The sequence below is a fragment of the Aedes albopictus genome, chromosome 1 (assembly GCF_035046485.1).
Source record: "Aedes albopictus strain Foshan chromosome 1, AalbF5, whole genome shotgun sequence".
Classification (NCBI taxonomy): Eukaryota; Metazoa; Arthropoda; class Insecta; order Diptera; family Culicidae; genus Aedes; species Aedes albopictus.
In genome coordinates this window covers 278,741,505-278,754,850 of record NC_085136.1, presented here as the reverse complement: position 1 = coordinate 278,754,850, position 13,346 = coordinate 278,741,505, and the positions used below count along the sequence as shown (strand labels likewise).

The 13,346-nt window shown below is 49.1% G+C and overlaps 1 protein-coding gene across 1 annotated transcript in view; it reads right to left on the bottom strand.

Moving 5' to 3' along the window:
• The window catches only part of LOC109433664 (mucin-3B), a 37,407-nt gene that overhangs the window by 22,223 nt on the left and 1,838 nt on the right, over nucleotides 1-13,346 (bottom strand). The window contains exons 2-3 of the mRNA XM_062860092.1: nucleotides 12,341-13,342; nucleotides 10,677-12,273 (exon numbers count right to left, since the gene is read on the bottom strand). Of these exons, the coding sequence (XP_062716076.1) occupies nucleotides 10,677-12,273; nucleotides 12,341-13,342 (2,599 nt within the window). The remainder of the gene's footprint in view (nucleotides 1-10,676; nucleotides 12,274-12,340; nucleotides 13,343-13,346) is intronic.

Below are 13,346 nucleotides of genomic sequence, written 5' to 3'. Positions count from 1 at the left end.
CCAGCTAATTGTGGGCTGGAGGATCTCCGCGGATCTACTTAGGCTCTGTCTCAATTGGGCTATTAAAAATAATTTTAATCAAATTTTACAGTTCGGAAATTATTTCAAAGTTCGGAAATCAATGTGATGTCAATTTTTTTTTCTGATCCAATTTTACCCGGGAGCGGTCGCGTCGTGTACTGAGTACACGCACCATGAAAAATGCACGCTTTTGGTACATAGCATGAGCGTGGCGTCGTTTCAGGTAGTCAAAGACGCGACTGCTCGAGGGTTAAACACGTCAACGTTGATTGATGTTGACAATAATACCTTACCAAAAATGTTTCCTCATTTTTTCCTTCAGGTTGCCTCTCACTAGAAATTCTCACTGATGGTTCTTCCGTAGCACAATTTCTTCAGCATGTGACTCTTGAGGGAGATTTCTGGAGAAACTTCCGCAAGAATATAGAAGAAATTTGTGAGGAGATCCTGACAAAACCGAGTGTCAAAATTCTGGGGGAACTTCCGGAGGAGTTCCTAACAAAACCCTAGTGAAGTTCATGAAAAAAAAACTTCCGAAGAATTTCAGGAACTCGTGGAGCAATTATGGGAAAACATTCCGAAAGTACTGCAGATGAACAATACCTATATTGTTGGAGGAATACCTAGAGGGATTCTTTGAGGAATTCTTGGCAGAATTTTCAGAGTGATATCTGGAGAAATTCTTGAAAAAAATTCCTGGTGGAATTCTTGAAGGAATTCTTGGAGAAATTCCTGGAAGGATTCTTGTAGGAATTTCTGGTAGGATACTTGGAGGAACTCCTGGAAGAATTTTTGAGGAATTTCTTGAAAAATACCTGGAAGAATTCTTCCAGGAATACTTGGAGGAATATCTGGAAAGATTATTTGAGGAATTCTTGGCGAAAGTTTTAAAATTCTTAGAATTCTTGAAGGATTATTTGGAGGAGCTACACCGATAAAGTAAAGAGATTCAGTAGAGCTTGTGGAGCTTGAAGGTCTTAATTCCAGAATAATTTGGATGACCTAGATCACCAAGTGAATGTTGCTTAGTTATCAGAATTGCACTCCGAGGCTCTAAGAGTAGTGAAGATTATATTCGGCAAACATTAGCTACAATAAAAATATCATAAGATTTACAGATATTGCGACCCATACTTCAAAATACATTGGGTCTATTTGAATACCAGTGGACACCCAAATAACAACACATAGAGATACTTGCAATATTATGAGCTGCAACAGACACAATCGTGAAAGAATTATGCCGATAGAGTGAAGAGAAACAAGAGTAGAGTCTGTAAAACTTGAAGGTCCTGATTCCAAATAGTTTGGAAAGCCTGGAATACCCCATGAATGTACCAAAAGCATTATATTCGTGCACTGAGGCTCCATCAGCAGTATAGACCACATCCCACGAATATTTTTTACAATTAAAGCATGATACAGTATGTAGATATCGTAACCCAAACTTCAAAGTGTTTTGGAGGCCATTTGTATTTCACGGAATGTCCAACTACCACAATATCGAGTTGGTCGTAGCATTGCGAGGTCTAATGGACATCAACGTGACTAAATTTCATGAACATAGTGAACACAAATGATGGTAGATGTTGTAGATCTTAAGAAAATCAATTCCAGAGTAATTTGGATGACCTAGATCTCCCAATTCATGTACCATGAATATTCTAGGAGTGCTTTGAGGTTTTATGAGTACCCTGCCTAGACTATGTTCTGTGATGATTCATCGTGTATAAAACTTGGTATAGGATGTTGGATTTGTGACACAAACTTCGGAGTACTTTGAAGGCCTTAGAATAGCTCTGGGATCAAAACTTCAACAGACTATGTTGGGTAGTAATGCATTGCATGTCAAGGATCAGGGAAAACAATTGATGATTAGCAAAAAGATGAAATTTGAGTAAAAACATGTAAAATTTATAAAAAATACAAAAAAAAATAGCCACGTATTTTCGGCTACCAGCAAAAGGGGGTAGGGTGCAAAGGGGGGAGGAACCATGCATTTCTTAGCACAACTATTCCCCTTGACTATGAAAAAAATCCAGGGTAAAATGTTTAAAAACAAAGAAGATATTGCATTTCTGCCAAAAGTAGATCGTCCCGGGTGTTTACAGGTTAATATATGGCGCAAATTTCCCAAATGGAGGAGAACGTGCCTCTGGAGCCGACCTACTGATACCTGAATATACGAACAAGACAAAAAGTAGGTAGTCATTTTCAGCAAAATTCTGCATTTTAGAATATTCAACAAGTTTGTAGAAAAAAGCCAAAAAAGTATTAAAAACAATGCTGTTAGGGCAACTGTAAACAGCGATTCAAAGCTGAAGAAAAAATTTCAAGCGAAAGGGGCACCATGTCGTAAAAGCAGCGAATTCGGACACATTGCGAGGTCTCTGTTCGGATAATCAGATGAATGGGAAGGTAAATGCATTTTATACTGTTCTTTCGACGTTCAATCAGGTGAAGCGAAACGGCTTCTAAAGCATTCCGGAGCCACGCGGTACATGACGAAAAGTTTGGAATTGCTTGAAGATGTGAAGAATGCACGAGACACTGAAAGTCGACGGATTCGTCATCAAGACCGAACAGTCTAAGTACTCGGACGTCTTGAGGACGATGCGAAGCGACGACGCCAAGCTCGTGGATCTGGGAACCAACATGCGCATTATCAGACATGCTCGTACGGGTGAAATGATCCTCTAGAGCAGTGATCATCAAAGTGCGGCACGCGGGCCGCACATTACACCGAGTTCTCTATGTTCCCGTAGAATTTCTTAAAATGTTTCTTAAGGAGGTTGTTCTACTCCCAAAATAACCTAAAATAACGTGTTGAATGATTCACAAATGGATCTAGAAAGTGCTATGCAAACGGTTAAAAAAAACAAACTTGAGGATCGCTGCTCTAGAGCTTAAGCGCGATAAGGAACGTAAGCTGCCGCCTACAAAAGTCTGGCGGAAGAGCTACTTAGCGAAGGGGTCACTTACAGAGGCGACTAGAATCTAGATGATGAGGTCACTGAAGCGGAAGAGCTTTTATGGCACTGCGGCAACAGTGCGAGGTGCAGGTGGCTACGGAAGGGGTCGACAGGGACACGGATAGCCTTGGTACAGCTACCTGTGGCGGACGCAAATAAGTCCATTAAAGTAGGGAAGAGGTGGGCTGGTCATTATGCCATTTGACCCTTCATGACCCACCGGAGGTTTGTTTCAGGAGTCTGGAACCAGGACACAAGTCATGGGACTGCAAAAGCCTTCACAAGAGCAAGATGTGCAGGCGATGCGGAGCCGAAGACCATAAGGCACAAGGCTATACGAGTCCACCTATGTTTGATTTGTTCCGAGAAATTCGTGATCAATGAGCATCCAACGGGTGGTCCAAGGTGCCCGGCGTTCAAGAAAGTCGCAGTGGACAAATCACAGTGCAGGTAACGCAGCTGAACCTGATCCACTGTGACGCAGCACAGCAACTGCTTTGTCAGACGGATTCTGAGGGAGGAACGGATAAAGCCATCATAGCGGACCCATACCGAGTACCTGCCGACAACGGCAATTAGGTCTCAAATGAGTCCAGAAAAATGACGATGGGTAAACACCCCGACCAGGAATTGGTGTCTACTACCTATGAGGGCTTCGTGGTCGCCAAAGTAAACGGGCTCTCCTTCTGTAGCTGTTATGCGCCTCCGCGGGTCGTTCGAGCAGTTCACGGCAGGACGAAGGCCGGTGAAAATAGCGGATGACTTCAATACCTGGGCCGTGGAATGGGGAAGCCGTTTCACGAACCAGCGGGGTCAGATCCTGCTAGAGACACTGGCCATACTAGATGTTGACCTGGCTAATGTATGTACCAGTGCCTTTAGTCGAAGTTCGAGCTGGACAGTAGACGATAGATACACTCACAGGGATCACCTGGCGGTTCGCTACAATATCGACTACAACAACAACAAGCAGCGGGTAGAGGAAGAGACGGCAAGGCCAAGGTATTTTGGCCAGGTATTTTGGGAAGCGCTCCGCCGTGAGCGAAAGCTACTTGATTTAGACGGCGACGAGCTGGTAGCGATGCTCTCGTGTGCGTGCGATGTGACCATGCCTAGGCGAGTCCACCGGCTTACTGATGGACTCAAGCGATTGCGGACCTGCGCCGCGCCTGCCTACGGGCGACTAGGCAGTGGATGCAGCAAGTACGATCTGAGGGAGAGTGAAACGAATGACAGGTGGTGTTCGCCGCTGCAAAATCCGCGCTGAAGATCGAGAAAAGGACAATCCAAAAGGCCTGCTTCGAGGGCCATATAGACCGAGTGCCAATACGAATCCGTAGGGTGATGCCTACAGGATAGTGATGACCAAGACGAGAGATGTAATGGTTCCTACAGAACAATCTTCAGAGATGTTAGAGGGGATCATCAAGGGGCTTTTTCCGCGTCATGGTCCTAGTCCTTGGCCTCCTTTCGTAGAACAGCTGGGGACTGGGGATGGCGATGAGGAGAGGGCCACCGATGTGGAAATTGCGGGGATAGCAAGGTCCTTCAGCGTAAGGCCCCAGGTCCGGACAGAGTTTCGAACCTGGCCTTAAAAGTAGATATTGCAGAGGCTCCCGAGATATTCAGGTCTGCTATGCAGAAATGCCTGAACGAGGGAGTTTTCTTAGAAGTTTGGAAGAAGCAGCGCCTGATTCTATTGCCAAAGGCGGGGAAACCACCCGGGGATCCTTCATATAGACCATTCAGGCTGGCTAAGCCCCTATCAGCCAGCCTTGACTTGCGGGAAGGTCAAACCGATGTGCACGCGGTGTCAGTTCTTACCCAGTCAACCAGTCATCGTATAAGATGTTGTATAAGATGTTAAAGTGGAGGCGATATGCGTACATTTTACATGCGCCTAAATGGAGGCATGCACGCATATGGCCTCCAGTTTATCATCTTATGCAACATCTTATACGATGACTGGTTGTCTGGGTAATACTTGCTGTGCAGTTGGAAGCAGATGCTGGCGTGGTGTCGACCAAGCCTGCCTTCCGAGGACAAAGGGAGTGGTAATTATCCTAAGGACCACTCGGGAAACTGGCTAAGCGCCAGCATGCTACCTTGGTGGACTGCCCAAAGCAAGCCATCGATGTTCTTTGCTGCAGGCTACGCAGCTAACCCTTTTTTTCCTTCTAAACCATAGAGGAATAATCTGCTCAACAGACACCCTAACAGGAAGGTTAGGGTAGTGTAGGTCTGAGGCCGTCTTCTACAGCAAAAGTAAAAGCCAGGACTACTCTCTCCTCGTACCCACTAAACCATTCCTATGGTCGCCAAACCCTACGTCTCTCTGGAACCACCAAGAAAGTATTGCTTCAGAGAGGGGCTAGTGCACATCGCACCCTCAAGGTTAGCTGCGTAGCCTAGCAGCAACGAACATCGATGACTCGCTCTGGAAAGTCCATCACGGTAACAGGCTGGCGCTTAGCCAGTTTCCCGAGTGGTCCTCGCCACTCCCTTTGTCCTCGGAAGGCGAGCAAGGTCAACCCCGCTCGCGCCCAACTGCTTTGCAGACATCAAGAACTGATGCCCACGTGCAACCCTATCTGGCCTGCTGAAGGCAAGGGTATCACTACCTATCAGCTGCACCAGAAGGTTGCTGACAGCAGGGTCTCCACCTGCCCCGACCCTTGCCGGGGACCCCTTTCCAACCGCGGGCTCGGATCCAACCCAGTAGACCGACGCCACGACAGCACCGCTATCGGGACTTCCTCTCCGCGGCCACTTAATCGCTGTAAGGGTCGATCTCGACCGCAGGGCACCGGTATGACCTACGAAGCCGACTCCGAATCTCTGGACCACCTCTTGTACTGCATCTGGACTAGCCACTCTCCGAGTCCACGCGCCACCTCCTCTGTAGCTCCCAGGCGATGTGGGTAATAGCCGTTGAAACGGCGTTCCAGCCAAACTCATCCCTACACATCCTCTGGACCAAGTTGTCCGGGTTTGTGTCCTCCCCGCATGTGGCAAGCATGCGGTCATGCATTGTGCGAAGACGCGGACACACGAAAAAAAACGTGATCCGCCGTTTCCTCTAAACCATTGCACACTGGGCATTCGGGAGAATCCGCATGCCCGAAACGGTGTAGATACTGTCGGAAGCAACCATGACCTGTAAGGACCTGTGTCAGGTGGAATGTAACTTCCCCATGGCGCCTATTAATCCAACTATCTACCCTCGGTATCAATCTATGGGCCCACCTTCCTTTGGTGGAACTGCCCCACGCGCGCTGCCATTTGACCATAGAGGCCATCCTGGCAGTCCTGCGTATGCCTCTTGTGCCGCGCATTTCGAAGCACTCCATGTCCTCACTGATAAGAATGCTGATAGGCACCATACCAGTAATGACGCAGAGAGCGTCGTGTGACACGGTACGGTACGCGCTTGCAACCCTCAGACACATAACTTACCTTACCGGTCAGGCTAAGGCCGGGGTGGCCTCTGCTGTACATAGTAGCCGCCTCCATTCCACTCGGTCCATGGCTGTTTGTCTCCAGTTCCGCACTCTGCGTAGGGTCCGCAGATCGTCCTCCACTTGGTCGACCCACCTAGCTCGCTGCGCTCCACGTCTTCTTGTACCGGTCGGATGACTCTCGAGAACCATTTTAGTCGGGTTGCTATCCGACATCCTGATGACGTGACCCGCCCACCGTAGCCTCCCGAGTTTCGCGGTATGGACGATGGTTGGTTCTCTCAGCAGCTGATGCAGCTCGTGGTTCATTCGCCTTCTCCAAGTCCCGTCTTCCATCTGCAATCCGCCGTAGATGGTACGCAACACCTTCCGTTCGAAAACTCCAAGGGCGCGTTGGTCCTCTGCACGTAGGGTCCATGTTTCGTGCCCATAGAGGACGACCGGTCTAATCAGCGTTTTGTAGATGGTTAACTTCGTGTTACGGCGAACTTTATTCGATCGTAGAGTTCTGCGGAGTCCAAAGTAAGAACGATTTCCTGCCACAATGCGCCTCTGAATTTCTCTGCTGGTGTCGTTGTCGGCGGTCACCAGTGAGCCCAAGTACACGAATTCTTCAACCGCCTCGATTTCATCACCGTCGATATGAATTCGGGGTGGCGGGCGCGGTGATTCCTCCCTAGAGCCCTTTGCCATCATGTACTTTGTTTTCGACACATTAATGACTAATCCGATTCGCCTGGCTTCACTCTTTAGTCGGATGTACGTTTCCGCCATCGTCTCAAATTTACGAGCAATAATATCAATATCATCGGCGAAACCAAGCAGCTGAACGGACTTCGTGAAAATCGTCCCACTCGTGTTTATCCCCGCTCTTCTTATTACACCCTCCAAAGCAATGTTGAACAGCAAGCACGAAAGACCATCACCTTGCCGTAACCCTCTGCGAGATTCGAAGGGACTCGAGAGTGTCCCTGATACTCGAACTACGCACATCACTCGATCCATCGTCGCCTTGATCAACCGTATCAGTTTATCCGGGAATCCGTATTCGTGCATAATCTGCCATAGCTGTTCTCGATCGATTGTATCATACGCCGATTTGAAATCGATGCTCAGACACATAAGCCTGTAAGTACTTTCCAGCTTCCGTCGGTAGCATTTAGTACTTAGCGCGGTGCCTCACGCCGGGCCGCCATACCTAAGTATGGACGTAGCAACACTAGCCAGAAGCTTGCGCTTAGTGGTGTACACCGCAGAGTTATTGGACATCATTCAAGACAGTGCCGCAATAGCTGTGGAGGCTCTTTTACAGGCATAATCGACGTGGCTACCGAAGGTAAGCTTATCGTCGATCATCAGCCCAAGTGTTTGACGGAGCGTCCTGTCCGCCTACACTGATATCCGTCTGCTGCTCCGACTTCCGGGTGTTAACAACCGTCACCTCAGTCTTGTGGTGAACCAGCTCCAGTTTTCTGGACTGCATCCACGCCTCCACAACCTTGATCAAGTGGTCGGTAGTCAACTTCACCTCCTCGATCGTTTCACCGTAGACTTCGAGCGTAATGTCGTCGGCAAATCCGACAATCTCCACTTCCACTGGGTACTAACCTCAACACCTCGTCGTACATGACATTCCATAACACCGGACCCAGGATGGAACCTTGCGGGACTCCTGAGGTTATGTGGAAGCACTTCCGACCCACCTCCGTGTCGTAGACTAGTACACGATTCTGAACGTAACTTCCGAGAATCTTGTACAGGTACTCCGGTATCCCCAGGCCCAGACGCAATAGCGCATCGGCAATAGCAGACCATCTGGCGCTATTAAACGCATTCCTTACATCCAGAGTTACTACCGCGCAAAAGCGAATTCCCCACCTCTTAGGCTCGAGTGCTTTCTCGGCGGTTTTTGTAACCGACAAGATAGCGTCTAGAGTGGACCTCCCCTTCTGGAAGCCGTACTGGTTGCTCGAAAGACCATTTTCGCCCTCGGTGAACCTCTACATTCTATTGAGGATGATCTTTTTGAGCACCTTCCCCGCCGTGTCAATCAAGCATATTGGTCTATATGCCGACGGGTCTCCGGGTGGTTTCCCCGCCTTTGGCAATAGTACCAGGCTCTGCCTCTTCCAAGCTTCTGGGAAAACTCCCTCGTCCAGGCATTTCTGCATAGCAGAACATCTCGGGAGCCTTTGCAATAGCTACTTTTAAGGCCAGGTTTGGAACTCCTTCCGGACCTGGGGCCTTACCTACGCTAAGAGACTTAGCTATCCCCGCATGTTCCACATCGGTGACCCTCTCCTCATCGCCAGCCCCAGTCCCCGACTGTCCTACGAAAGGAGGCCAAGAACTAGGATCATGATGCGGAAAAAGTCCTCCAATGATCCCCTCCAACATCTCTGGAGATTGCTCTGTAGGAGCCATCATTTCACTCGTCTTGGCCATAACGATCCTGTAGGCGTCACCCCACGGGTTCGTATTGGCACTCTGACAGAGACCCTCAAAGCAGGCCTATTTGCTTGCTCTTATCTCGGTCTTAAGCGCGGCTTTTGCATCGGCGAACACCACCCGCCGTTCGTTTCGCTCTTCCTCTGATCGTGCTCGCTGCATCCGCCGCCTAGCCCGTAGGCAGGCGCGGCGCAGGTCCGCAATCGCGTCGGTCCACCAGTAAGCTGGTGGTCTCCCATTTCTAGCGTGGACTCGCCTAGGCATGGTCGCATCACACGCACGTGAGAGCACCTAACCTTTAGGATGCGATATGCACTAGCTCCTCTCTAAAGTCAATGCCTTCATGGTGATTCTGGAGAGACGCAGGGTTTGGCGACCATAGGAATGTGTTTAGTGGGTCGAGGCGAGAGTAGCCCTGCCTTTTACTTTTGTTGTAGAAGACGGCCTTAACCCTACTCTTCCTCGACCTTCCTGTTCAGGTGTGTGTTGAGCAGATTTTCACCCCGTGGTTTGGAAAAAGAAGAATCTGTATGGCGTCAGGCAAGCGGGCAAGTCAGCGATTCGGAAACTTAACGATGAGCTAGTTCAGAACGGGATTGAAAGCTGTCGATCGGACCCATGCTTGCAGCGAAAGCAGTTCAATGGATGTTGGCGTTACTTTTTGGTTTACCTTGAACGTGGCAAGTGAAGATTTCCGGACGATTGAAGAATTTGCGGAATCATTAGGTAGGCGTTTCGAGCTTAGCAACCTAGAAGATATTCACTATTAGTTATGAATGAAGGTAGGGAGAGAGATAAAGCTAGAAATTTTCTTTTAAATCAGCGTAAATACAACATTAGAGAGATTTTAAAAAGTTGTCGCAAAGTTGACTATTCAAGATCAATGATGAACAAGCAATAAGCAATCTGGCTGAAATTACTTTTGAAGGAGATGCATGAGAAACAAGAAGTTAGAAGGGCTGTTCATAAACCACATAGACCAAATTTTGGAATCTCAGACCTCCTTCTCCCCTAGTAGACATCTGCCCACACAAAAATTAAAATAAATGTTTATTTGTCTACGTGATTTATGAGCGGATCCTCATGAAGATACCTAATCAAAGTTTCTTGAAAAGAAACGAAAGTGGTGGTGGGTCAGCCACACTCTATGCAGGGGCGAAACGCAATCTGAAAGCAAAAGTTAGATGGAAACCTAGAAGGACGTCACAGCAGAGGCTTATGGCGGCGAGTCTTCAACAAAGACGTAAAGGTAGACGTCAGAAATTTGACCTGGCCCAGGAAGGATTGCCAGGATCATTTCGTCCATAGGTGCTAGCTCAAGACTGGAACTAAGTAAGTAGAACATATTGGAAACCCTTAGCATACTCCTGATTACATCGGATTATCTCTAGTGGCGATTCCTTGACTTCAAATCTATCTAGCTGCCTTCACTCATTTTCGTTTTGATTTTGATCATAAACTTCCTCCAATTGCAAATTTTTAATTCGGTACACTGGTAAAAAGTGACGCGACGCCACTGCTATCTAGTGGGGATTTCTAGTACGAATTTGGTGGAATTTCAGTGAGAATGTTGTAGAAATTGTGCAAAATCTCTGGGTAATGTAGTTATGGGAAAGTTTAAAGCGGGCTCAGGAAAATTTGGACGGCAATCTGGTATAAATTCCGAAAGCATTCCGTGACTTCATCACATTCTAAAAAGGGTGCATCCAACCATGCCTGAACAATTTAGCGCGAAAATTATTCTAAAGCTACAAACAACTCCATCACGCCTACTTACCTGGTCGAACGTCCCGGTCTAAGCTCTGAATCGACGTCAGAGTGTTTTCGTTGGAATTGCCACTGCAGGCCGCCGCCGTTGTTAACCGAGCGGTCCCGGCAGCAATACCTCCGACCAGCGAAGATGACCCGCCGCCACCACCACCACCCGACAACGACGATATCGACGACACCGAGGACAGATCTTGCACATCGTACAGGAGCGACTCCTGCGAGCTGGTGCTCATTTCTAAACTAGACAAACTATTGTTCTTCACCTTCAACAGATTGACATTGACTCCCAGTAGGTTGGGGGACTCTTTGTTGCTCGTTGGGTTCACGGGTTTCTGTGAATGTTGCTTTTGCTGGTGTTGTTGATGTTCTGGCTGTTGTTTCTGTTGTGGGATAAGTGTAATGTCCGCCTGTTGACTGGCGGTGGACTTTACTAGAGGGGCTGTGCTCACCGATCCGATCGATATCGATGAGGAAGAAGGTGAACTAACGATCAGATCGAAACTTTCGTCCGTCGAGCTGATGGATGTGTTGTTGTTGTTATTGTTGTTGATGAAGTGTACGTTGTCGATCGAATCGATACTACTGCTGATAGACGAACAGCAGCTGTCGTCCATCGTGGAGGAGTGCGTTCGAGTATGATGGCCAGTGTTAACGGTTCCAGCTCCGGTCATGAACCGTTTCACTTCGAGATCAGGACTTTCGATCGACGTGGACGAAATGACCGAATCGTTCAACGTCGAACTGCTAGTGGAAGGTAATCGTGTATGCTTGGACTTTGGTGTCGGTGGGAGTGAAGCGGGTGTTGCCGATAGAGGCTGTTGTTGTTGCTGTAGTGATGGCTGTGGTGACTGCACAATAGAAGGCTGTGGTGACGTCACTAGCACCGGTGACAGATTCGTATTAGTAGCAACCGATTGCTGCAGAATCGGTGACGATGTTAGTTTCGGTGAGCTGACGAATGAGGACAGGGCAGGCGCTGAACTACTGCTAGAAGGTGGCATTCGACTGATCCCACTGGTAACAAGCGGTGATGGCGATATGGACGAGGATGACAGTTTCCCCAGGGGGTAGTTAGGAACAGACGACGACGAAGACGGTGGTGCTGATGCCGGTTCCTCGACGGTCACTACCCGAAAGCGCGAATTTGCCGCGAAAAACAGTGTCGGCGAGCTTCCCGTCGATGAGGGCGACGGTGAGGTAGATGTATTGCTCGTGGCGTTGATACTGGTGAGACTACTGGTACTGCCGGTAGACTCGCCGACACGTGTCACCTGGAAGCGATTCCGCGAGGGACTCGGCACCGGCGACGCAATGGGTGATGGGATCGGACTTGGCAATGGAGAACGTAATCGCCCACCGGTTTTCTTGCTCGGGTCCAGCAGATGGTGGTGGTGCTTCTCGCCGGCGGTTGTCCCACTCGGTGCGACCCGGATCGACGAGCAGGTGAGGGAGATTTTCCGGGAATTGAGGTGCGATCCTCGCAGGCGCTTGATCGACGTGCTGATCGGTTCCGATGGTTCCTGTGGGTTCTTGTTACGCTCGCACTGGGACCGGAGGCTGTTCAGTAGGCGGGCGTACTCCGGACCAATGTCGATGGAGTTTTCCTGAGAAAGATAGACAAAAGTTGCAATAGTTTAAAATTACCAAAATCAAAAAAGCTAATCCACTCACCACAACTCGCCGCGGCACATCGTCCAAATCGATCCGGGTGACGGTTTTGTTGGACTTCATCGCTTCGTTGAGGTGTTCCAGTCCCGTCGCCAGAATGTTGTTGTTCCGCAGATCGATTCGCTGCAGCGTGGCATTGCCACCGAACTCGATCACTTCGGCCATCACTTTGGCCCCGTTGTCGGATAGGTGCGCCCCCTGCAACCCCAAGCTGGTCACACTGCTGTTCACTTTGAGACTGCTTTTGATGCTGGCCACAAAGTCGTTGCACAGCAGATTGCAGCCCACGTTCAGGATCTCCAGCGTGGACGTGTTCTCGATCAGATCGGAAAACGTTTGGGCTGCGTTCCGGGTGATTTCGTTGTTCCACAGAACGAGGACTTGTAGACCGCAGGGTGTGTTCGCTGACTGCTCGGCCTGTTGGGCTTCCCTGTTGGCGGCGTTCGACTGCTGCCGCTCCAATGTGCCATTCCGGGCAGCGAACTTAGATTCGATGATTTTCAAACTACTTTTGGAATCGTTGGAATCCACGGAGGTTTCGCTGTTGAGGCTCTCCGAACTAAAGGAACGCTCCTGGGGAAACGCCGGCGGTTGACTGCCTCCCAGGAACGAACTCCCAAAGTCAGCCGATCCGGCACTGTCCAAGGATCGCGACAGGGGTTTGTCCGACTCGACGATCTTCAATGGAATGGAGCCGAGGTTCTCCGGAACACTCATCGACGTTATCACCTCCGGACTGATGGGACCCGACGACGGAACGGTTTCGATGATCGGCAGCGTTGCTTTCAACAGCGGAGGAGCATCAATCGATTCTTCATCCTGTTCTTCGCGCTGTTTGGATTTCTCCAGCAGCAGTTGAAGCTCGTCCTTTTTGTGAGTGGCCAACGGCGTAACGGGTGCGCTGTCATCATTATCAGTAAGGTTGGTTCGGTCTTCTTCCGCTTCTTTGGTGTCATGTTGCGTCCTGCTGGTTGCATTGATACTCCTATCTACGAGAAGGTTCTCCTCC